Raw genomic sequence first — 27,113 nt, forward strand, 5'->3', positions numbered from 1 at the left:
CGAGAGAATGCGAAGGGAAGGGAGGAAAAGGAAGCATACGAAACGGAATCGACAGTATGTCTTGCTCACAACAGGGAGAAATTCATTCAGTGTATGCCAGTACTTATGTTATGCATCAACATTCAATTATCTATGGATTCAATGCAGTTTCACCCTTATTTCTCTCTTTGCTCACACTGAAAATGCAACGTTTTCTTTCGACAAACGAACTAGTAAAACGAAATGAAAAGCTTTTAATTCGAATAAAGAATTCAAGAGCCAAACAAAATATCCGCCACATCATTCCTTTCTCTCTCTCTCTCTCCTCTCTCCTCTCTCTCTCTCTCTCTCTCTATCTCCCCCCTCCCACCGTCTATCGTTGGCCTGGCTGCAAAATACAAGTTCGATTTATGTGAAATTTATAGTGTACGTACGACTAGTCGTCGTTGAGTATAACGAGCTGGTGCACAGAACGACGGCGATATACAGTCTGCGATCCCAAAGTCTTGCTGCTATCAAATAAAAATACAAACTTTCAATTCCTTAATCGGAATTCCTTGCGTCTTAAGTGTATTCATGACCGTTTTCCCAAGGCGCGCGCTCGCGCTCGCGCTTCTACGCTCTCACATACACAAGAATTATTTGGATTCGCTCGACTTTTGTAAGAAGCCTCATAAATCGACATTGAACAATTTGTGAGAATGCGACATTTTCAGCAATAATTTTTCTTTGGCCCGTTTCTTTCAAGGCAAAGCAAAAAGGCGTCAGTTCTTCTTTAACTCGCTCTCCCTCTCCGTGTTGCTGAGTAAATTGTCAGGTCATGCGTTCAAATTTCTCGCATATTCCAATTCATTTTCCACCCATTTTGAAGTGCTTTCAATTCGTTTGGTCTTTATTGTCGGGTGCGACACCATCACCATCGTCGTCGAGCATCGAAAATCCAGTTTATGTTTACTGCTTATTCCGTATTTTCGTTACATATGTTCTGTTAAATCGGCAGTAAAAAATGTGTTTCAAATACTTACAACAAAGCATGCACAGCACATACACACATACAGCAACTCATATATTCAAATCCAGTGTGTCAATTTCGATATCATGCTTAAGCGTAAAAAAACCACAATGAGTGATTCGAACGTTTCGAATAAAAGTCAGTCACTTTGAATGGGCCATAATTGGCAGTGAAGCGAGAAATATGCTGTCAATTATGCTGTTTGTCTGCAACCGAAATTCCTCAATCGATTTTCCTCACATCGAAACACATTGTCACCGAAGAAATGGATTGCCACTTCTTGGGACATATTTCTCGAGGAAATTATAAAGCGCATGTTTGGTGACTGGAAAATGGGCGATCTTTCCAAGAAATAAGAGGTCAAATTCTGACAAGTTTCCACACTTCTCATTGTTAATGTCTGAAAGTTCAAAGAGTATTACTTGAATTCCATTCTTATCGCAACATTTAATCAGACGGCACCAAGGATATATCCAACAGTTTGCACAAAATTAAAATTCTACTATCATTGGCAATTTATGGTAATAACACAAGCAAAGTAGCTGCAAACATGCAATTCATTAGGGGGAAAAAACGAAATCTTTTACGAAAAGGAAGTTATAAATCCACACATTTTATAATATGAAAAATGTTTTCGTTGGCAGTTTAACGAACGGTGCGCATACACAATTCGCGACACACTGATTTACTATTTCCTTTTGATGTGTGTGTAAGTGAGAGATGCTTTTTTTCTGTTCCATGGAAATGCTCATTCAGACTAACTGTAGCACTGTAGCTCACTGGTTGCAGTGTGACACAATGAGCTCGAGTTCAGATTATGGGATCTGTCGCATCTAAGCGACTCGCAATTTATCTTCTTTCCGATTTTTACACTGTCATACAATTCTACCAGCCAACACACACATACACACACCGAATTGCTCCGTTTTATTAATTTTAATCCAAAGTATGCGGTTGTAATCGTCACACGCTTCACAATATAAGCGAAACCACGAGAGAGAACGAATGAGCGCGAGATAGTTATTGAAAAATGAAATATCCTACAAAAAGCGTAGTTTTATTAGTTTTGGGAATTTAATTTGCTTTTCATTACGAGATATGGAATTTCAACTGGAATTTTAATAACACCAAGCTGAGCTCAAATTTTGCAGCGCTCAACTACTTCGCTTGACTACTAATGTTTCATTGAACATATCGGATGTTCCGAGTTCTTAGCTTTTTACTAGTGCTTCTCAAAACCATAACGACATCGGAATATTATATTTGTATTGTAATTAATGCACCGACTCTATGGAATCGCAGCCAATTTTGAATGTTTCATCAAAGTAACATTCGGAGAGTTCATCAAAACACCACCGGTTGTTCATTGAAGTTTTGTACTTCAATTTCATTTTCAATTGGATTTTTAACGATTTCTTTTTTTGCTTTTTTTCGAATTTTGCTTGATTTTTACACCATTTGCTTCTGTTATGTTCCATCTCCATTTCAATTTACATGGACATTGGACATTCAGTGTTTAAAGATAAATGTTGCCTTTTAGGCCAATTCATTCCAAGTTGGAATTTCCATCTTTATATTTAACTCCAAAGTATTCAAAACCATTCATGTTCAATTCCAAAGCATTCAGTTTTCATTATTGGCTCTATATTAGTTTTTCTTCCAAGTTCGATTCTCTCGTGCATGATGTCAGTAAATTCAAACCGAAAAACGGTAAAACCATTAGAATATGATATATATGTAAACTGATCATATCAATCTAAATTGTTCCCTCGTGAAAATCCCGAGAGCTGCGTCTAAGGCAAACTACATGCTACTAGCGCCACACTGAAATACATTTGATTTGCATTGTACACGTAAGCGGTGGGAGTTCGAACTATAAAATTACAACAACAAATTACACAGATAGGCGCATCCCTCGGAAAATTCACATCAAATGGCATTGCATTTATTAGTGGAAACAAATTTCTGCATCACTTTTACTAATGTTTTACTAGGGGCAATTTGCGAGCGGAAGCCAAAAGTGGCAATCGTTGAGCTATTAAATGTCGTTAAGCAAGCGTCACGCCTCTCATATAAATTAAAAACGCATTTTACGACGACTGACTGCGGGAGAGAGTGAGAAAGAGATAGAGATCGAGCGTACAAAAGTTATAAAAGACTTAAGCGATAAAATTGAGGAAGATTCCAATAAAAAGTAGCAAAATAGACAAATTTTCATGGTTTGAGTAATTATAAACGCTAAATGGGAATATTTATGTTTGCAAACATAACCGACTAGACCCATAAAGACACTTTATTTGCGAATTTATTATATGGCTGAACTATCGTTGTTGGTTTTTTTCCTCTCTCACACATGTAGAGGGATGAGAAAATCGATTGAATCATGAGCATAACTGAAGATTCATGTTGATGCTCAGCTTTGTGGAATATACGAAATTCTTTTGAAGAAAAGAAAACGCAGAAATGATTTGTTATGGTTATTAATTTTTCGTTTCTTTTTTTTTCAATGTGTTTTTTGTTCACAGTAATGAAGAGTCTTCGTTTGAAGATGAATATTTTAAATTGTCGAAGCGCCATCAGAAATCAGTTATATGATCAAAAACAACGATTGTGTTTGCGTTACTGGGTAATTAAATCATTTTGAAATCGAAATAAATGCTCAAATTAATCGGTCAAATTGCAATATCGTAAATAATTCAAACACATTTGCCTGCGCCGATTTATGTTGCGGCGATTTAAATGATTTTCCATAAAATTAATTAATACAATCGCTAATGTTATCAATATATGAATAAATTGACGCTCATTTGATATTTCATAGTCATTAAGCCTTGAAATAAAAAATCATCAAATTTTGTACTGTGTTTAATTTCATACACGCAGTACCACTGATTAATATGTTTAGGTCAATTGACATAGAACATTATGTGCGAAAACGAATGACCAATAATAATAATGCAACAAAATGGAAAATATTTTAAGCTCGTTAAAATGCGACCCGATGAACGGCAACGAACAAAAAACGCGCACAAGTGAGAAATATTGTGGTTGTCGTAAATCGAGGCTAAAATGAATAAAATGATAATTGTTGGAAGCACAGAAAATGAATAAAATGATAATCAATGTGCGATTGATTAAACGGATAAAATGCGATGGTATCGCGAGCGACGGTTCGAGCGAATTCATTTTAAATATCAGTCAATAACAATCACGGAACATTTACTCGTGCATGTTAAAGTCAAATAAATCATCAAATCGATTCGATTAAACATCTTCATTTTGGCACATTTTTTTGCATTTTCCGTCTTCTTTCACATTTTGCCAATGTATTTTCCATCGACAAACACATTTTCTGATTCTCAATTGCAACGGCCAAATTCGCGAGTCAAAAGTGACGAAGCAGAATTCCCAATTGCTTAATTCATTGTAAAAAAAATGGGTAGTTTTTTTCTTCTATGCCATTATAATCAGAATGAAGTGAATTGAAAAAAAAAGCTCGAGAAGCACTTGTTATTGTTCATTTATGAAATGTCTCCAACGAGCCACTTGCAAAGATAATATTTGAATTGGCAAGAGGAGCGAATCGTTAATTACGTCGTCATTTCGTTGCACTAGCAGTTGTAGTAGTTGAATGTGCGCGTGCGCGCGCGGTATTGTCTGAGAGGGAGAAGAGGCGCTACTTGAATAATTCTGTTATCATAGACCACTTCGGGCCAAAGCAGCAGCAGCAGCAAAAAAACACACACGGCAATGGTGAATAATATTGCGACGATGTGAATGGAAGAACGACCGTAGAACAACACACTCGAACGAAGTGCGAGTATTCTTTATTCAACACATACTTCACTGAGCAACCATCAAATTACCTGATGATACACGCTTCACTATATTATTTGTCGAACGAATGAAACGCAGTGCGAAACAGAGGCACAACCATGTAGAAAATCGATGCGCAATCTGATGACATTCTGACAACACGGCTGCGAAGAGGCGAACAAAGAAGTGTACAAATAAATGAGAAGAAAAACGATGCTAAGCGGCAATGATGATGAGGATAATGATGAGCCAATGAACCAAGTCAATCAAATTCCTCTTGATTTCCGCCCCCAACAACACGACACACCGCTCTCCTTCGCTTCTCAGCTCTATTGAGCTTGTTCGTTCACACGTTTTCTGTCCATTTCTCACTCGCTCCCTCGCACACACTCTCTTCATCTCTCGCTTATTGGCTTAATTTAATTGCCGAAAATGAATACAATATTTATCTGGCGTTGATTTTTTTTTTCTTCCGCCAACTGGCAGAATTCAATTTATTCCAGCTCCTCGATCTAGACAAATGATCGAAAAATGGCATTCTCATCGATTGTTTTAGTCAATATAATCGTGTTATTTTTTGCCATCATTTCAACGTTACCTTGGTTTTTTCTTTTCTCGTTTGTTTGTTTGGCTTCAGTGAAGCCATTTCGCTGGTGCTCATTTGACTCGATAATGACAGACAACATTATTTCTTGAACGAGCGTCTTTCGTCATTAAGATGAACGCATTTCAATGTGGCTGATGAGTTTCATTGAACCCGAAATGCATATAGTCTTTCGTTCAATTTGAAATGGGTGGAAAAAAGGCTTTAAAAAATTCGATTTCGTTTGCATAATATGATAAAATGTCGAATCGAAATGCGGCTCATCAATTATAACACATTATAATACCGTTTTTATGTGGATGATTTCGACGAGTGTGTGCTTTGTGCTGCGAAACGAAACCAGTGGCAAGGAAAAATGAATCAATGTTTCGATTATGCTAAACGAACATTTGTCTATCCAATTTTTGATTGTATGACTGTCGTCACACAACCGACAACCATCTCTCCCTATATCTCAAGTAGAGATTCTCGACTTTACATAGGCATCGAAAGATGTAAAACGCCCGAAAAAATAACACAAATCACTTCTGATAATATGTGTCGTTCGTTTTGCCTTGAGAGAAGTGAGTCCAGATTCGACATTAATGCCGGCATTTTCTCCCCTCACATCACAATGGTTCTATGTCATTGAAGGAAGCTAATAATATCTTCCTATTGATTGCGAAATATTCATGGAATGTACTCACTTGCTTTGCTCGTGCACACAAGCATCAATTCCTCGTCGGCTTCCATCGCATGCCAGACAAAAGAAATTCAATTACAATTTTCACGCTCTTGAAGAAATCAATGTCTTTACATCTCCTTACGGAACCATTTCGAATGCTAGACAAACGAATACGTCAGCGACAATGGTCGGTAACGAAATTAAAATTATCCAATCGAAACGAAAAGCAATAATTACATCGATTTTTTTCCCTCGTTTAATTACTTTACTTTTATTTTTTAATGAGAAAAAAACGCGCGGAAATCCGTTCTATATTTTACAAATGAAATCAAAGTGCAATTAAAGTTGTCACCAATCAGTTTCAATTTAGCGGCCGAATATTCAATATTCATTTAGCCAAAATCCAGTGTCGAAACAAAATTGGATCGAGGTAAATTGGATTGGTGATTTCATTGAAATATTTAATTCATTATTGCGAAATCAGGCTTTAATGGCTTGAATTCACTATTCCAATTTTGATACAGAAAGATGTGTCCATGGAAAATGTGTCTTGTGTGAAAGAGAGCTTTTGTATGGTACTGCCATTGATAATCCTTTCATTTCAGCTTGATTTACTGTTTGCGGTGTTATTTTTATACGATGTGGATGTTTTTTTCTTTCTCGTTCCTTTGTCATGACCAAAACTCCATTGAAAATGAGATCGAATCGCATTACACTTCCTATATACAGCAGTGTGTGTATCAATGAAAGCGCTCGACATCAACTTGATATGTGCAACATCATTGCTTCGAGATCAATGCGAAAAAAAAAGAACGAAGGGCTAAACAGTGGAGATACATATATATACATCTTATTTTGTTTTTACCAAGTCTGAGACCACTTACACACTTCGTCGACTTCGTTCGGCAAGACATTTTTGTGGTGCAGCAGAAGATGAAAGACGGGAGAGCGAGAGCGAGAGGGAGAGAATGAAAAGAAACCAATTCGATGTAGAAAAGCAAAACGGACGATGAAAAAGCATTGAGCCACTATCGAAAGACAGTTCGGCACCAAAAAAAATTCAAGATTGCAATTCCTTGCACACAGTGTGTCTTCTTTAGCTGAAAGACTACGTATAGAGACACATGCAATGAATGGGAGAATGAGACACATACACATATACATATGCTCGGCATTCGGCGGCGAATGCGTTCCAGTTCATCTCGCATGGATTTGCTTTGTACTCGACTTCGATTTTATGTGTCGAAGAATGTTCCGGGAACGAAGAAGAAGAAGAAGACACCGAGACACATGAAAAAGAAGCATCCACACATACGCACTCACACACAGCCACCGAAAACTCATTCGCTCTCATACATATATTTTTCTTCGATTGCCTCAAACTCCCAGTGCACGCGGTCGATGGTTACGGTTTTGTGATTGTTTCTTTTTCCCATGAATGTGTGTTGTTGTTTCTCGTTTTTTTTTTTTGGTTTTCATTCCATCTAATTCGAATAGTCTGTCATGCCGAATGTACACGCGGAGCGGCGATGTGTCGATGAAATGTCGGCGCATGCCCGATGCCAATGTTATGCATTTGCTGTGTGTCGGCGATGTGTATCAAAACAAAACCGTTTGGCCATAATGCAGCTACACTCCAGCGTATAAAATGATTTGGTCGCCACGGAATCCAGTTAGTAAGGTTCGAACAGCTGCTCTTGCCGGTTCCATTTCGACACAGAACTATAGTGCTCAGCAAATCAAATATCCTAACTGACACACGTCTTTGGGACAAGTCTTTTACAAACACACTTTACGATTATTTTTTTTTTCGAAATTGAAATCGTGAGATAAAAGTAGAAACCACACAACAAAAAAAATCACCAACTCAGTGAAATAAGGTTATCCATGCAATACAATAAAAGCATCTCAATAACATTTCGCCCATTCCAAGAATTGAAATATTGAAATATTTCTCAAAGAATTTTCGTTTCCAAAGAAAACAATTTTTTAAAATTAAATTCACCCACACACACAGTCGAGACTTACTGCGTAGTGGCTTAACAATATTTCGTACAAAATGTGTTTATATCGATGCAGGTTTCGATGCAAGTCAAGAATTTACCAGTGGATTTATTGTTGAATCTTCATGCAGTCTAGTGATCAGACCACACAATTTTAAAACAGTTTTAAACTCAGAAAGAGCACCACGTTCTCTCTCTTTCTCTCAGTTTGTAAGTGTTTGTGTGTTCCGGATAATGTGCGAAAAGTTTTCCACTTTGATGCCACTACACGTCAATTAATCTCTAAATGAAAAGCGAAACCCATTAAAATGCCATGCCAATAAAAATTGTAACACATAAAATCATAACGAAAAATTAGCGATACACCGGAAAAATGAACCGCCGCGTGCGCGCACCCTTAGGCTATCTCGCTACTCATAAATTGTTGAACATTTAGAACGGCTCAAATAAAATTCGAAACTCTGTGTTGGTGCAAAAAAGCAAAGTGTTAAATTCGTCTAGCAAAAGTGAAGCACAAAAATAACCGAAAAAAAAGCGGAGAACTTTGGCCGACGTATTGCTGCTATTGTGTTGTTCTTCTTTGATTGCTGCAACGACGAGCGAACGAGTGCTCACACCCAACAAAAGCTCAAATTGATTTGATTGCATTGTACAAACGCGCTTAGATTTAATATTTCAAAACACCGTGCGCGTCCAAAGTGTGAGACATACGAGCGAGAACAAAGAGAAAACGAAAGAGAAAATTTATATGGGACGTCACAACGGAAAATAGAAACCATTGAACACAGAAAATAGTATCGCGTGCTTTACGATCATAAACCATAGCCACAGACGAAAAATATTACGGTCGAATATAGAAACTTGAACTGAGAGAATATAACAAAAAAAATATATCACAAAACAAAAAATAAAAATAGCAGAGAGTGAGAGAAAAAAGAAAGAAACGCGACGAAAAGACGTGAGAAAGAGCAAAAATATGCTTGAGTGATAGAATATTGCTGTTCAAATGCTGCTTAAGAAAATTGGCGCATTCAAATTGTGCTAAGGCATAAATTTTTCGGTGGATTATATATATGCGCCTGTGAACGAAGTAAACCAAATTAACAACAATACGCGCGGACAGTGCAAAGAGAAAAGAGAGCACGGAGAGTGAGAAGAAAAAAGCTCATACCGGAGACCATTAAACAAATCGGCTGTTCACCGCTCGCACCACAGAGAAAATCAAAATCGCAACCAAGAGAAGTTAAAGCACGTGAAGAAGAAGCAGAGAGTAAGCAAACTACCACGCAAAGTTCCAGTGACGAGAGAGCAACCAACAAATTGAAAGAGAGCATGAAAGCAATGGGATTAAATGAAGTGTTTTTTGCAACAATTGTGCTTGGACTTAATGGATATTTTATTGCCAACGTGAATGGCAACGAAGGTATGCAATTCACTTTATTATTTCTACATCGATGTGTGTTTTTTTTCCTCCCTCAGGCTCCTAAATTTACATTCAAATCAATTCAATGAATCTGAATTGCATACACGCACTCTTTAGTGCTCTTCTAAGAAATCAGTTTTTTTTTAATCGCCGAATGAATGAACGCTTTGAGTATTTTCTGTGTTGTTTTAATGCGGTGCAATATCTGGAATAAAAGCGAAATATCAAAAGGAAAATATGAGAAATAAAAGAGCGAGCAAGCGAGAGAGTGTGAAAAAGAGAATAAAAATGAAGTGAATTGATAGGCCAAACGAAATGACGGTGGTTTCGGTGGTGAATTGTGTTTTTACCTTCTCCGGTTTAAGTGTATGAAATTTATGGCTGTGTGTGTGTGTGGCGAAGAAATCTTGTGGGTTATTTTATGCGAAAGTAAATGTCTAGCCACACACTATTGCGATATGGCTCATGAACTCACACGCATTTTTGACAGTTTGGCGCGCTAGCTCTCTTTCTTTCGCACACAAAAGCATATGCCACACACTTACTTCAAGTGGTGGTGGCTAGAAGAGTATAAGAGAAATTTAATTACGTCATAAATTACATTGATTGTGTTAAATAATGAGCAGGAAAAAGGAAAGAAAAACGCAATCATCATGCGTATATATGGCGGCTTCACATTTCGATATTTATTACCTGCGTCGGTCGGACGGTCGGTTGCTTCGCTCAAGATCACAATTACATCGCACACAATTTATGGCAGCCACACGCGCTTCCGTCTCAAAAGAGGCATTGTGATTTCATTTGATATTTTTTTTCGCCCCGGGCTTCGTTACGCCGCTCTATTATTATATTTATAATCAGCCGAAATATTTTTCAAGCGTTGATAACGAATTTGAATTAATGCGTAACATGGTAATGGTCACTGCCCGTTTGGCTGACGAAATTGAATGCGAATTTGTGGTCAGTTGAATGGTTTTCTGTGCGAATGTTCCTGTGGCACGTGTTTGTTTGTAATCTAAAGTGTGAGGGAAGTAGAGAAGTGGACGAGAGCGAGAATAACGGCTGCTCATTTCCATTTCCAACTATTTGGTTTGCATGCATTTGATGTTCTTTGTACCTCTAACTGCGGAAAAAACACCGGCGTCAAATGTCAATTGTGGCCCGTTGCTACCATTCTTGTTGGTTGTTATATTGAATAGTGTGTTCAGCCGTTCATTTCGTCAATCAAACCATCGCTTTCGCATTTGTAAGCTCAAAAACGACCAAACAAATAGAAATGGTCCGATACATCAATATAAACTGTGATTGAAACTGAATTTAATTTGCATGAATTTGGTCGTCTCGTGTACGTGTAACGGAATCACGGCCACACGGCCACACGGCCACACGGCCATCGAAATGTGATGAGTCAAATTTGTCTATCACAAGTCGAATTTAAAATAAATATATCCGAGCGCATCCCTACAACATGTTGTCACAAAAGTTTTGACGGAATACAATATACGGGGCTGAGTGTAAATATTGCCACCAAATACAATCAAAAGCCAATGGAATAATGCCGTCCGATATCAGGCGACAATCTCGTGCTCTCCCTCTCGTATTGTGGTTAGTCAACGATGCGTTCAATCGTTTCCGATTAAATCTCTTGGTCGGCGTACAATAAATTCGAATGCCTTTTAACCGTTTTCTAAACGGTTTTCGTTCAAAAACATTGAATGGGACCGGCTTGTTAATGCATTAACAGTGTTATTTTTGTTATCGATTGTGAAAATGTCAGTTTAGATGCTTTTTATGTGGATACGTGTTGGTATCCTTCTGTCTGTGTGTGTGTGTGTGTGTGTGTATGGGTCTGTGTTATTAGTAAAGAGATAGAAAAGCATGACAGCAGTACATTATGCGTAACATTGCCAGCCAACCAGCCACAAATGCTTCTATCAACGAAACATTTCGGGCACCAAAGGGAGCATACAACACACATTTTCATTAGATTCGTTTCTCGCTCGCTTCGTTTTTATCCCCATCCGTTCGTATGTTTGTTTGTTGCTTTCTTTTTTTTTCGCTCTGTGTCGTCTATCCTGGAGACGACACAATGTTTGAGAAAAAGTTTCGATTGCATGTCGTGTCCGTGTGAATGCAGTAGTGTCTCGGGTGTTCGTTGCAAATGTCAATTCCCAAAGCATTAACTTGGGCTAGCGAATTTGTATGTTTGAAATCAGTCGAAGCATTAACATAAAAGCACATTGACCATTTCCAACTCCGTAAAATAGTTGTCATTATCATCGCATCGCATCGTATCCTCATCAGCCATATCAATGTGTTCCGTCGTCGCTGTCGCTGTCGTCATTATTCCCAATGACCGCACCGAATAGCTATCTATCCGTATGTATCAGTGCGAACGGGTGAACAACGTTAACATTCTCACATTCATATTGCATATGCGATTAAGTGCATTATAAAGCATTTTGCAATATGACCGTCGCTTCAACATTACATGGGCAACGCATGAAAATTTATTCAATAAATTAAATCTAATCGATTCTTATTAGGCTTTTAACTTTCTCTCTCTATTATCTCCGCCCCAAAATGATCGTTGTCATTTGTGGAAATTTCAACAATTTTCCGACCAATAATATTGAATCCATTAGCACCGATGCTCGGTCGTTCGTTCGCTCACTCTCTCTCTCTCTCTCTCTCTCTCTCTCCATGAAGCATGAATTTGACAGCATGCACAGCATCACAAAACCGATGTAATCGCCTTAAAATGTTTCCAAATTAGGTGATTGAATTATGCAAAAACTCCAACCTCACACACTTAAAGTTCAAACAGTGTGAGGTTTAATTTAAATTGCGTCTAATGAACGAATTTACATCTTCTGGCTCATGCAGAGTGCGGTTTCAAACAGTTCACGAATTTCGCTCAATGTGTGAACTCAAAACTTCATCCTTGGCCAAATTTCAAAACTCAAAAGTGATTGGTAAAAAAAAAAAGAAACGGATTTTATATTGACTTTCGAAATTGTTGCATATTGAACTGAGTACACTGAAAGGCTACAGAGAGAAGAGCCAGCCCCGTGATGAATATGAATTCATTTATGATGCAAAGCATCGAGCATAATTTAAGTTGTTGTACTTTACGATCCTTTTGCTTCACTAACATCATTTCGATTCCAAAACTTTATTTAGGTTTCATTTGATTTTGAAGATATTCCAGAAACTCGCACACTCACTCTTTCTCTTCCATTCATCCACTCATCCACTCAATAATGGTCATAATAAAATGTATAAACCCATAAAATTTCTGTCTTGTAATAGAATACATATAGCAAAAGAGATTGCTCTGGTGAAACGGCGAAGAATTTTACAACGTATTTACATTTCATCGTTTGCATCGAAAGCTCAAGTCTTTTGTCGATGTGAATAGATATTTTGCTCGGTCGTTAAAAGCGAGCGAAACGAGACAAGAAGACTAATGAAACAGATAAAAAGGGGAACGAATATGGGCGAGAAAGAGAGAACTTTAATCAAATCAATTTCGTCGATAAATTCTGTATTAAATTTTCTGCGAACACTACACATACACACAAGCAGCGCGCCCGATACAAAATGCAATACAAAATTGTGCAATGTGAACATTTGTAAAGAAAACCTGAAACGCAAATAATTGCAAAGTATCAGTTCAACAGGAATTTTTCCACTTTGAATGCTTAAAACCGTGGGTATAATTTTCTACGCTATTTCTCGTTCCCTCTCTGTCTCCATTTTTCCCTGTATGATAGCGACTCTCTTTCACTAGCTATCGTTGCACACGAGCTGCGAATGGTTTTTCATTCAATCAACTAATCGTTTCATCAAATCGAATTGAAAGGCATGCTTATTTTCTTCTCTTCCCGTTCGGGTGCAAATGTGGAGCGGTTTTTATTTACTTCTCGCTTGTGTAAAGAGAGAGCAAAAGCGAAAAGGGGGAAGAGAGAGAGAGAACACACCAAAAATATATATAAAAATTCATCGAATAAACTACATTTATCGAACACCTGTGTTTACTGGCTTAACTCTGATTATCACGCTTGTCATGCAGCGTTTCGATGCAACGCTGCACTGCATTTTCAGAGCAAAAACGCATCGGAATTCTTTGTATGCGTTGGTTTTTGAGGTGAGCGAGCGAATGATGGCATGAGAAAACGAGAGCGAATGCAAGCGCTGGGCGAGTGAGTGAAGAAGCAAAAGCGTACGAAAGAAAGAGAGAGAGAGAAACAGAGAGATGGAGCGTTGCATAGAAAATCACGCGTTGAATTTGGAAATGGAACGCAATTTAATGAAACTGATTTTGTTTGATATTTACACTGCATTCGAATTTTCATACATAATGCACATTATCGACATGACTTCCTATGGGAAAGAGGGAGGTAGAGTAAGAGAGCGAGTCAGTACACAACGATTTACGGGGCTCGTTCATTTTCAATCTGGTGCGCGATATGTCAGAGTAAATTTTGCTCTGCTCGTTCGCATTTTAATATTGATTATATGTTAAATGTTAAATGTTGCAAAATGCCAAAGTATGCTTTTTGCTATGCTCACGATTTTTGTTTGTTTTTTGTAAATGAATTTTAGGCTTTTTTTTTCTGCTGTGCTCTGCCGAAAAAGAGCGTTCAATGATTTCAATTTTAGGTATGGTATCCCATTGAATTCGGGACTATTTTGATTTAAATGAAAAATTTACGTCCCGTTTTTTTCTCGCGAATTTTCTTTGAATCATTTACCGGTGCAGAAATATATTGTAAATGCATTGATTTCTGATTAAGAATTCAAGAACTGTTGATCTTTTATAACGAGTAGACAGTAAAGTCGTCGCGTCGCTGAAGATGTACCACAATTTTATGTATTATTCATGCAAACGAAAGAATGCAAACCGAAGAAGCCAAACCAAGGAATCATAAATATCATTTTCCTGTAAATCATCACGAAAGAAACACTGAACTAATATTTGAATAGTTGGAAAAATCGTCATAAGGGACGGAGGGCATGAAAATAACGAACAAGAAACGACTGAGTGTACAGAGCAGAATGGAAAAAACCGTAGAATTCGTACGGTATCGACGAGAAATAGAAATTGATTTCTATTGAATTGAGGTAATTCGGAATGCAATTGCTTTGTGAGGTACACCATTGGAATCGAAAAGAGTAAAAATGTAACCTAGTTTTTTGGTGTTTGTATAATTTGATGTTACGATTTTCCATTCTTCTTGTTACTTGCATTTAAATGCCGAGCATAAATCGAACACAAATATTTTCGATTTTGTCCATATTGGCATCATTTTTGCTACCTGCTACCTGCCATACACAAGCACAAATACTGCAATTGAAGCCATACACACACAGGTGGGTGTATTTTTGTTTCTCATAGACATATACATCGATGGCTACAGCAAAATGAAGCGTTGCCACCACTGGGCTTACTCACATTTATTCGAAATGAGCCCGGTGCGCTTTTGAGCATTATTTTCAAATGCAAAGCATGTTTGTATTTCATTACCGCATCTACCAATTTATATCGAATAATGAAGCGAAAGAGAATGGAAGAAAAACGAGCACGATGATGCAATCCACTGGGCAACGTGAGAGGAAAAGCTAACCATACCAAATAGCAAAAAACATTGACTCTGTGTATTTTCGAGGAATTCAGTTCAGGTTTGAGGCTAGTTCGTTTTTTTTTCCTACTCTGTTTAGCCCATTAAATTATTTCTAAGCTGTTTGGTGAACGTAGTGCACGTTCGAATGTTTACGCGGTATCTGGGAATCGGTTGTGAGTGTTGCTTTTGACTTGGTTGTTAATGGAACTGATACGATTGTGCACCATATAGCACATACGGCGTGGTTGGGTTCAGTTTGACCGATAATAAGTAAATGCTGTTTTATTGATTTTCGATAGTCCATTTTCCAACCGGAATGATTACAAACGAAGCCATGTGGATCGTAGCATTTCCGAATTGTATTTATATTCACTTTCATTTCCTTCCTACAGTCGATAAATAAAAATCGTGTTTGTCACCATCATCGCTCTGTTTTAACGATGATAGAGAGCATTGAAAGTCGCTCTGTCTGTGCAACGCATACACTCGATCTTTCACTCGTTCTTCCTGCTTCTTTTCTCTCTATCAGCATCTCTCTTTCTCTCATTTTCTCTGTTCCACTTTGTACCATGTTGCATGGATATCGATACGCTTCTCGCAAAATAATGCAATTTGCAAATGACCAAATGAACGACTAGCAAAGTCGATTGAAGAATTGTTGAATGATGGTCATATCCGTGTCTAACAAGATTTGTACAGCAAATGAATTGAATTGACAACGATACATTTTGCTAACGACGATTAAGCCAACAATCGCTTCGCCACCGGAAACTTGAATAATGTGTCACGATAAACAAGATGGATGCCAGTGGATTTGCTGTCTTGAAATACAACGTCATAAAAAGAAATGTACTTTGTTTCAATGTTATTATGTCCTCTGTGCAGTGCTCTTTCGGTGTACACTGCACACACAACGTGCATTTTTTTGACGCTGGATTTCTTGTTTTTTTCCTAGCTGTGTCGCGCCATTTGCATTTAACTGATCCAACGGTGAATTACTCTGAAATATGTGCGCATTTATTTGCGAAGTAAGCATAAGTGCGGAATGAGTGTGAAAGTATGGAAGTAAAGGCGGATGAAAGAATTATATGGAATGAAAAGAAAGCAACAGAGATTGAGCGAGAGCGGGTGTGTGAGCGCGACGGAGGACAAAAAAAATTGGGTGAGAAAAAAAGTTCAATGGTCAAAAGCGTAACTATAAAGCGTTTCAGTTTCACATTGGCCCAAACCGAGAGCCACAACTGTATGTGGCATCGCCATTAAATCTGCAATGTGTGTGAAATTGCCATTTTCATTTTCTTCACCCATATCCATTCACCACTCTCATTCGAAACTATTTCGTGTTTCAACACCAGAACAAACACAAAACGCTTCGTTGAATTCCTTAGCATTTGCGGCCACTGATGGAATTGCGCTATTGGGTTTTTCCACTCGCTCACACAATCATTCTGGCTCTCTCTCTCTCTGTCCTTCTCGCTTGTTAACCGGCAATAACGCTCTCTCTTTCGCACACACACACAAATACACATTCCGAAAAGGAAAAAAGTATGAAATGAGAGAAAGAAAACTTTTATTTCCATGCGATGGAATTAAATGTTGTTGTTGTTATTATCAAGACCGACCATGTACGGTGTTATCTTGCCTTCGCCTGTGCAATTTCGTAACTGGATATTTGCGCCATTTCGCAAAACCTTTCGCCCTTCAGCATTTTCGTTCTCGCTGACTGTCTTCGAAGTCATTGCAAAATGCACATTTTTCCCCTTCTTGCTCTTCTCTCGTCCTCCCCATCGTCGTCGTCGTCGTCATTGCTGTTGGTTCTAACTGTTTGGTCTGGCTGCTTGTTTTCACTTTACGTCCGCCGTCGACGCGGTCGCTTTATTTTCTCACAAATTAAATGCACTAATGTAGTTGTGGAAAAGCTAAATTGGATTAGGCGGTGACCATATTTGGATATTATCATATTCAATGTTTGTTGTCTGCCTGTTGGGATGCTATTTTCTACGCAAAAACGTATACGAAATCCAAGGATCCCCGAGTAAATACGCCAAACAAACCGATTCGTGTGCGGCCAACTACGTGTTGGTTGCTGAATGAGTTTTTTTCTCGTTCTTTTCTTGTACCATCCCAAAATCTGGCTTTCCACCGAACGCGCTCATTCTCTCATTCACTGTGTGTATGAATCTGTGGCAGTGAGAGCGAAAAAAAAAGCTTAACGCTCCGGCAACTATAATCACACGGATAAAGTTTTGCCACCAAAGGATTATGATTTAGATATTCACTTACTTCGCTTCCCTCTTTCTCTGTGATGACGCTTCCAGCAGCAAACTATCTCACCCTTTCGTGTGCGCACACACACACACACGTACACAAAAACCGACGCCAGATTAAAAGGTGACCGCAGAGAAAAAGTCGAGAGCTCAAGTGAAACAACAACATTTAATTATTTTCTTTCGGTTAAAAACTTCCATCGGAATCGGAATGGGATTGATATGGTAATAATGGATATTATTACTAATGAATGTTAAATTTTGTTTGTCCTCAATTCGGTTTTTATCATTCACACCGATACACGTTTAATTGCTTTGAAATGGGTCAGAGCTAAGGAGGCACAAACATAGTGCGATACAATTTTGCTGTGCAAATTGAATTGAAATGTTTATTTGGTCATTTTGTTCTTTCAATTAACAAATGCAATTAGAGTAAACACAAATGCGGTGGATTATGGTGATGGAAGTTTTTTTGAAGGGATTTTCGACCATTTTTTGTTTCTAACGATTTTCAAGTGGAATTATTGAAAAGTTAAAAGAAAAAAAAGCGCTCCGACAGTGTTCATTTTATTGCATATTTTCCCTTTGAGCAACTTCTCAAGTGGAAAAAGGTAAATTGATATGCTCTGAGAACTGTCAAATCGAATTGAATCGAGGGGAAAAAATCCATCATGTTCATGTGTTACGCAATATCGTTGATTTCGTTGCCATTGTCTGATATGTCATTCAGTCGATTTCAGCCCAATAAATATGTCAAAGTCATGACAAAAAGGCGAATATGCGAATATGCGAATATGCGACGCTCGCCGTCGTCGATAAAGTTGTCAACGTTGCTGCAATTCATTTCTTTGTCTACTCGATATTTTTTCCATCTTTCTCTTTCACAATTTTATCAGTTTGCAAATGTGTCAGACGATGAGACGCATGACATAACTAAACACTACGTGTGCATTGTCGTATGCTGCAAGGGCTGCCAAAACAACAATAACACAAACACAAGAAAAAGAAATGAAACGATACTCGTTGTCGTCGTCGACAACAACAACAGCAGCAATAGTAGCAATAACGACATCCAAACAATATTTTAATATTTGCTCGTTTCCGCATTTTCTCCAATCGTCGTAGCCAATAAGTACTGACATAAATTTCCGTCAAAAATATTATATCATTGCCAAGCGTTGTGACATCGTCGATGCTTGCAGCGCGCAACAAAACAAGATGCTGCCGATATAAGTGAAATATTAGTTTTCATACACATATTCATAAAGCAATAGAATGTCGCAAAAATGTACTTATCTTTTTTTTCGCTCTCCACTCGCTCCGATTTTTCATAATAATACGTATAGTAGGAGAAGAAAAAAACTGGCAACAAAATGATGACAAAAAGTATTGACGACGAAGAAAAGACGCAACGAAGAAAATAGAGACAGAGCAACGACAAAAGACGACGACAACGTTCTCGGAATTCCGAGCGAACGTCAACAGTCTTCGAATTTCCGAAAGCGTTTGCAAACGCGAATGATACATCATGAACAAGAATCGACACATATTCGAAAATTATGCCAATGCTACGATTACGAAGCAAAGCAGCTCAAGCGAGCAAGTTGAACGAGTTAGACGGAGCGAGAAAGATTGAGCGACTGAATGAGTGAGCGAGGAAGAATGAGAGACAAAACGAGCGAGGAAGAGGAAGCGGAAGAGTGAGATCGACGCGACGATAATAAAATCGCATATTCGACTATTTCGAGTGTTCCAAAATCATAAGTTGAAAGAGAAAGATGATGGCAAACTTGCATGCATCTGGTGCCTATAGTAACGGCGAAAAGGTCGAATTATCGCATGCAAAATGGCAAAAAATTGCTTTCACCTCTTTCTCTCCCGATTTTTTTACTTTTGTCGTCTACTCCGTTACTATGAATTCAAAGAGAGAAAGAGTGAAGAAAAAATAGCGACATAAAATAAAGAGAGCTAGCGAACGAGCAACTTCTGAACGTAAAAAGCGAACTTGTTGTTGAGAATTCATGGCATATAAATCAAGGAAGGGTCAAACAAAAGAAAATATCGCCTAAGTTTGCAACACACAAAAGTGTTCATAACGTCGAAAAGTGGCATTATCACACAAAAAACCAGAAGAATATTGTAATAATTCAGCAAATGCAGCGAGCACTTTTGCTGCACGTATATCCGAAATAGTTCGCATACATTTTTAATTTTATGTAAGTTTTTCAGTCCGAAAAATACTCCTTCGAGCCGGTCGGTCGCTGTGTGCAATTCCAGAGATAATTAAATGTTAACACTCATCATATAAAAGTTCTTCGGCTTCATAATGCACAAAAGATTTTCGCGAACGTTTTTCATCTAGGCACCACATGCTTTTGTGGCCAGTGGACACAGCAATACATCTTAATTTCACATTCAACGCAAGTATTTGTTTTGCAAATCATGTCGAAAATTGTTGTTGAATGGAATAGCTTATTGCCTCATTTGCGTATAAACAGAGGCGACCCCAAAATAAAATTGTAGCATTTTCCTTCGTCCGCTCCCTCACTCTCCTTCCGTTCGCAAATCGTTATTTTATCGATGGTATTTTGTGGCTAATTTATGTATTTTATGTGGCCAAATTGTTTGTTTAGTATTCAACGGATCAACACTCATAAACGAACAATACACATCCCCATAAACACTCCATACACCAACGACTCTCAGTTTAACGCTCATTTCACTTGCTACTGACTTGAGATGTCGGTGGTCTTGTGTGCGCTTGACAATGCTCGCCGAACGGAGTTTCGTTCGGACGAGCGCAATTCCCAAAGTTCAGAGACAACTAATAGAAAAGAAAACACGTGACTTATTTACCAAACTAAATGATTTCGAGGATAAATCAAAACGAGTCATTCTCTTACTCTTTTTCGCCATTTGTGTTTTCTCACTCTTTTTACCAACTCGGTTGTTTCTCTTCTCTCTAGTTCTTCGAATCGCATTTCGACTTCTTAGAAACGGCTAGTTATTTCTCCGTTTTTTTTTTTTCACTCTCGTGTTCAGGGATCTCGTTTCGAATTCGGTCTTGGATTTCGTCGAGCGCAAGATGAAACTTACACCAAAATTAACAAACGGTATACTCCAAACAAAGAACACTAAGACAGAAAAATCGATACGATGAAAATATCGAAACTTTTCATTTTCCGCAAAAATGACAACGACAGAACACAAGAACAAAAAAAGATCTAAACATTTGTAGTGATGCAAGTAGAGTGAAGATAAATTCAAGTTTTTAATTCGCCGAAAAAAAAGTGAGTCAACCGATTTAAAGTTGGCCGATTTTTTTGTGAGCATCGATTGCATCATCATATTAATTGAAAGCGATTGTAAAACTTTCGAATTATTAAAAATGCGAACGTTCTATATTTTTTTCTCACGCTTCACTGAAAATATCGAATATTTCCATGGAACTTTGAATGGATTTGTCTCACGGCATTCTTTCGCAGTGTTTATTATTCACTGGTATTCGATCGGCGAACTTTTGAATCAAAATGAAGAATCAATGTCGTTGATTCAACAAAAAATCTCCATTTCAACGCCATCATTGCCGATGCGCTGTCGCCATCCATAGCGATCTCAATAAATGGCATTACGCATACCGAAAACGATGAGAAGAAAATGTATTTCACTTTTAGTTCGAACAAGTTCGAAAATTCGCTATTCAAAGAAAAAATCACTAAATTCGGTGAAAACTTGTCAAAGTGTTGTAATGTGCGCGCGTGCGCTTGTTTCTTGCACACAAAAACGAGTATACACACACAAAAATATCAACTCCAGCTGAATGAAATGAATCGCCAAACGGAAAACCGATTAAAACTGTTTCGGCGAGAGATGCAGCAAACGAGCGAGAGAGAGAGAGAGAGGAATCGCGCACCAAGCAACTTTTAATTGTAGAAGCAACACTGTCGGAAAGACTCACTTTTCTCACTGCAATTAAGTGTAAAAACAAAACCAGTTAAAAAGTTCTCTGTCGCTTTGGCCAAATAGAATGAAACGAAAACCATTGGAGCGAACAGAAAATGGGCGAAAATGCACCCGAAAAACGAACGCGATTGTATTGTGCCCGAGAAAAAAAAATGATTAATGCCTTGTGCAAATGCTTGAGAAAGCATTTAAAGATGTTCCGCTTGTGCGCATCAGCGCACATTTGAGCGTGTCATCAACGGCTCTATTCGCATTTTGACAACTGTACTCGAGCTTTTTTTTCCATCAAACTATTCTGTTTACACTCATCTGTAACTATCAACTTTGTGCATATAATTTTGCGTGGAACGGTAACGAATCGCATTTCAAACGGTATATCGCGAATCAGGTAGAAAAAAAACACCCAAAGAGCACTGGTGAGTTCAACTCTTACATAGTAAAATGCATCATTCATGATCGTTTCGACTCTCACACACATTGCAAAAGTACCGATTCTCGGAATATGGGTATGGTTGGGTATGGTGAATAATATGCCAAAAATGAAAAGTGAACTCATTAAAATAAACGTGTGCAAACTGCATACTGGTGCTCGGTACACATTTGGTTCGCTTCTCTCTCTCCCTCCCTCTTTTGTGCTTCTATAATTAGGGAATTCACATCAAGGTTTATCTTTTTTGTGTATCTTTCGTGCGAACGAACTTCAACTACTACGGAAATAGAAATATTAAACAGAAAGTGGAATAAATTCGGTTCGGTGCAACCGCTTTTAATATTTCGGCATTCCTGAATAATTGAATGGCATTGTGTGAGTAGTGTTCACTGAACAAAACTGCGATCGGGAAGAGTGGTGTGAGTGGTGGAATTGGGAAGAGTGGAAGGTGGAAATTAGTTAAAATAATGATGTTTGCGAACTCTTTTATTTTAGCACAGTCAGAGGAGAAACGAGAGTAAAACAGCACACGAAACAAAAAAATCGGAATTCGACAGTGCTTTTGTTCATGAAACGGTTCGCAGCCAATTGTTGCACAGCAAAGATGATGACGATAACGACGACGACAACGACGACGACAGCGAGGACATCAAAACTTTGTTCAAACCAATGTTGACAGACAGCCCGGTGTTTATTATGATCGAAATAAATATTTCCATTGTATTTACTTTGTCTGTAGCAGCTGGAGTTTGTTATTGCATTATGCACAAGAAGCCAATTAAGTAGATTCATTTGTCCGTACTGTCAGACGACGAATGTTCGCACCAATCAAGTAGTTTCCATAGCTTTTGATTTACTTTTTTTTGTGTACAATGAATTCTCTATTTTCAATTCATTTTCCCATTGCTTCAACTCAACATCAAATATGTTCAAAGTTATTAGTTTTAAAGTGAATGGCACTGTCATGCTGTATGTTTTAATGGCGAATTCATAAATTATGATGACTGGTCTAACTGAAAAGCTTTTTTTTCATGACAGAATTCTTATAAAATCAAACGGAGACGGAAAAAATCGGAAAAAAAATGTACGAATGAAGGAAGTGTGCCACTGCTGTACAAAGCAAAAAAAAAAGCCAAAGAGTCCATTGTTAAAAAAAGTCATCATGTTCATTGTGTTTGAAAACGGTATTATATTTGACGCACTCTCTTGCCCACCGGATGATGAAATCCATTAGAAAACTTAATTAATTTAAAACTAATCATGACCGCACACATATCAAACAGACTGAGAATATGAGCTGGCAACTTTGTGCATTGTTCCGATGCGATGACAGCGCATTTAATTTAGTTTGAGTGTGTAATTTCGGTGAGCAAGGCAGTGGGTGAATGGGTGGTTGAGTAAGGAAGATAATGAATGAGCGAGCAAAACAGCGCCGGTTCAATAATGAAGATGAAACGGTCGTGCGACAACACAAGATGAGTGACTGCATAAAATTTCAAACAGAATCCATTAAATCAGCGTTTGCTAGCGACGAATGAATAACAGCCAAAAACGTCGGCATAAAAGTAGAAACAGAACAATGGCACATTGTGCACAGGATCAGAGCGGGAGAGGAAAAGTTGGATCCTTTTTTTATTGTTTTCTTCATGCGATTTTCTTTCCTTCTGTCATTCCATTTGCGTGGCCTAAAATCGAAAAGCGAACAGTTTTCAAGCGTTTCTTTTTCAGTTTCGGTCAAAATGAAATTCGAATAAAATCGTTTTTTGCCCCACTGTTCGTCTGTCTGTTTTTTAAACTGGATGAAAATGCTGTCGAGAATTGAAAATAATATCAATGTATATAAGAAAAAACACACACATTTTAGTGTGTGGTTTTGGTGACCAGAAAACGCACACAATTTTCCATTGTGTTTGTACGTTTTGGAGACAGTAACGCAGAAAAAAAAAGTGATCGCAATTTTATGCCCAACAACAGTCAACAAATGCAAAGAAAAGCCAACCGAAACCGAATCAAACCGACATTGCTCCCAAAAGCATTATTTAAAAAGTTTTTCGTCGCTTAAAATTAAATAATAGTGATGAAAGTGGGAAACGCATTTGCTTCCATTCCCCTTTTTTTGCCATTCGCCTCGTGATCGAAATCACTCTCTTGATTTGCTCTTTTTTCCCTTTTCATTTCGTTCTTTCCTTGTGATTTGATTCGCTTTGGTGCGGCCACTCACAGAGAGAGAGAGAGAGAGAGAGAGAGAGAGAGAGAGAGAGAGAGAGAAAGAGAAAGAGAGGAAGAAAGTAAGCGTAACTGATCCCCGTATGTCTTGAATAGAAAAATGTCTACACATACATACACATTAGATATCGAATAAGTCGGTAAAACCTTCGGTCGATTTCTTTCCTCAGACTTTATGGATTATGTGCAAGAATGTTTTTGGTTAGTGCCACTTTAATAATGTTCAACAATTGAATCGACATACACACACAGGGAGAGTGAGTGAGAGTATAACAGTGATGAAAAAGGATAGTCGTCTCAACGGTAGTTTACAACTCCTTCTCTGAACACTTACTTCGTTTCGTCTTCTTTTTTTTCTCCATTTGTCGGAAATGATTTGGTCGTGTATTTTCTTCTCTCCATTCTTTTATTCGATTTTTTTATGCGAAATTCTATGGTTTGCTATTTCATTTCGACAAACTAGATTTTCAGCTTGATCCAATATGAATATGGTACGCAGCATTGACGGTGTTACGGCGGTAACGATGACGACAACGACGACAATGTCAGCAATGATACCGTGTTGTGCCCGAAATCAAGCCAACCACAATGGAATGTACCGTCCCGTGGCTGGAAAAGCATTCCCAAGTAGTTGGCCGGTGTAGGCGAACGAACCGAATGGCCAAATGACATCAACATAAAGGTCCATATGTAGACAGCATGTGCAAGCATTTACGAGCTGTCGACAGACGATACTAAATCACACACAATGCGAACAAACGGGAACACATGTACCATCTCGGCAACGGTGAACACCGAGCACCCAACAGCAAATGAGTGAAAATGCTTTTCTCTTCGTATTTTTTTTGTTCAGTTACTCATTCACTCGCTCGCTCACTCGTACACCGTATACCTTCCATCACACTTGCAATCATTCATCCGTCTCGTTTACATCATTTAATAAACTACGTACAAAATAAATGAAATAAATTTAAAGAGCTCACTTCATCCCAGCATGTCATTCATTTCCGAGTTTCTTAGAATGTATAAAATGGAATGAAAGCAATTTCACAGTTTAACTGTTTGAAGCGAAGCACAACGCCACTACCATATCACATATGATTAGAATTTATTTGGAAAATGTCACTGTTCAATTGAAGCATTTCCCTGCGCTCATCATATCCCTTTGCTCAAAACAATTTAAATCAGGCCGCAGACAAAGTCTTGACATTTGAATCCACCCAATCATTATATGTACCAACTCGTAGTACATTTTTCCGTCGAGAATTCAATCGAATCGAAAATGCCAATACAATTTTACATAAAAAAGGGTCTTGATGACTCTATTGTGGTGACATTTTTCTCTCACTCTCAATTTATCTCTCTCCCTCTCGCTTTGTTCCCTCTCTCAATCGCTCTTGCACTCTTATCCAATCTCTCGCAATCCGTAGAAAAGTTGCCAAGTACCCAATCGGAGTTAGGAACAGTTTGAAAGTTAACCGTTTGACAGTTTCACACTTTTTTCCATTTACCACATTGGAATGGGGTGACCTAAGCCTACATTTCCACTCTTTTTATGCATAAACTTTTGTGTGAGCATGAAATGCTTTCTCCGGGTAAAATGATATAGCAGAAATGGCGAGAGAAATTGAGCTATAGCAAAACAGTGCCTGGAATGTGTTAGTTGTAGATTCAAAATGTGTAACAAATCAATGAATAAAGCCTGAAAGCTAAACCATTCATCTAGATTTGAAACAACGGTCGATTTCGTTAAACAGATGTTCAGACAGCCATAAATTAATTGTAACTATCAAATTAACATCTGTTGATTGCTTCGCGTTTGTCATTATAACATTGTATGTATTTTCTATTTGAAAAGCGCTCGAAATGTATCGTGTCGCGAGGCGTCCATTCTTAACCGTTATCAAGTGTTTTTAATGTCAGTTGTGATGTTATTTTTACCTTTGCAAAGGTTCAATTGAATGACGAAAAAAGTGTGTTTGCATTCATTTTCGGCGGCCAAATCAAGAAGAAAATTAAGCACATGTTTGTCTCCTGTCTCGTTCAGTGTTTACCTTTAAAATACGTATTTGTCGTGTCATGCACGTACAGACACATTTTTCGTGTGCATCAAAACCGTCCTATGCAAATAGTATATATATTCCATGAAAGAGAGCACGGTACAAATTTTAAGCGGATTTACCTACGGCGAAAAACGTCAAAATAACAAACAATGTTGTTTGTTTAGCAAAGAAATGATTGCTTAAATAAAGCGTTTTTGAATGCACTACACACAAAAGAGGGCGAGAATGATGATGGAAAAAAAATATGTAATTAACAAAATTCCAATTCCCTAGCTTCGAGTCGAAGCCGTTGACTACACAACGCCAACGTCGTTTGCATAATTATTTTTCATGTTAAGAACAATTTGCCGTGCATAAAAGTCCTATCCTTTTCGATGGAACAAAACGAAACTTAAATTGGAAGAAACGTGTTTTGGGCACATTTTTCGGGTTGTTGTATAGTTGCATTGCAACGCACAAGGTTGAAAATCGTCTCAATGGCTTTAATTTGGAAGAAAACGGAATGTCGTGAAAGAAAGAGTTCTTCGCGAAGAAGCGCGCTGCACAAAAGGCGTTGAATTTGCATTGAATATAGGTGCATTTGGCACAAAGCGATCAAAAGGTACATTACAGTGTTGGTTATATTTGGTCTTTTCATTAGAAATGGCAATCGCTTTAGAAAGTGCGTCAAAGACGAACACTGAATGGTAGAAAGAGAGGAATTCTTCAAAGGAACAAAGGCAAAAACAATGAAAAAACGACAAAATGGAATTAAAGTTTAGACCGTTGTTGCTTTTGAATTTACTGCTTTGAATTTTTGTCAATCATTACACAAATATATGTGCAGCACAGAAGTGAACAATGCTTTTAATTGGACAAACAACATTGAATTGAATTTATTGAAAAGATCATTTGTTGTCATAGTTCAGAACAAACAATTCACATCAAACATTTCCATTTATTCCCTTGACTAATTTCCTCCCTTCTATCGACATGAAAATCCTCTTTTGTGGAGAAAGAGTAAAAACACACACACACACAAAAGAAAACGAGCGAG

General features: G+C 38.0%; 1 protein-coding gene across 2 annotated transcripts in view; it reads left to right on the plus strand.

Annotated features, from left to right (window-relative positions):
- Positions 1–7,775: 7,775 nt before the first annotated feature.
- LOC129566761 (neurotrimin-like) overlaps positions 7,776–27,113 on the plus strand; it is a 107,922-nt gene continuing 88,584 nt past the window's right edge. For both annotated transcript variants that reach the window (XM_055442980.1, XM_055442981.1), the window contains exon 1: positions 7,776–9,501. In XM_055442980.1, the coding sequence (XP_055298955.1) occupies positions 9,411–9,501 (91 nt within the window). In that variant the 5' untranslated portion in view covers positions 7,776–9,410. The remainder of the gene's footprint in view (positions 9,502–27,113) is intronic.

The sequence above is a fragment of the Sitodiplosis mosellana genome, unplaced genomic scaffold, assembly GCF_009176505.1.
Source record: "Sitodiplosis mosellana isolate CC-2019 unplaced genomic scaffold, AAFC_SMos_1.0 Smas_scaffold_5, whole genome shotgun sequence".
Taxonomy (NCBI): Eukaryota; Metazoa; Arthropoda; class Insecta; order Diptera; family Cecidomyiidae; genus Sitodiplosis; species Sitodiplosis mosellana.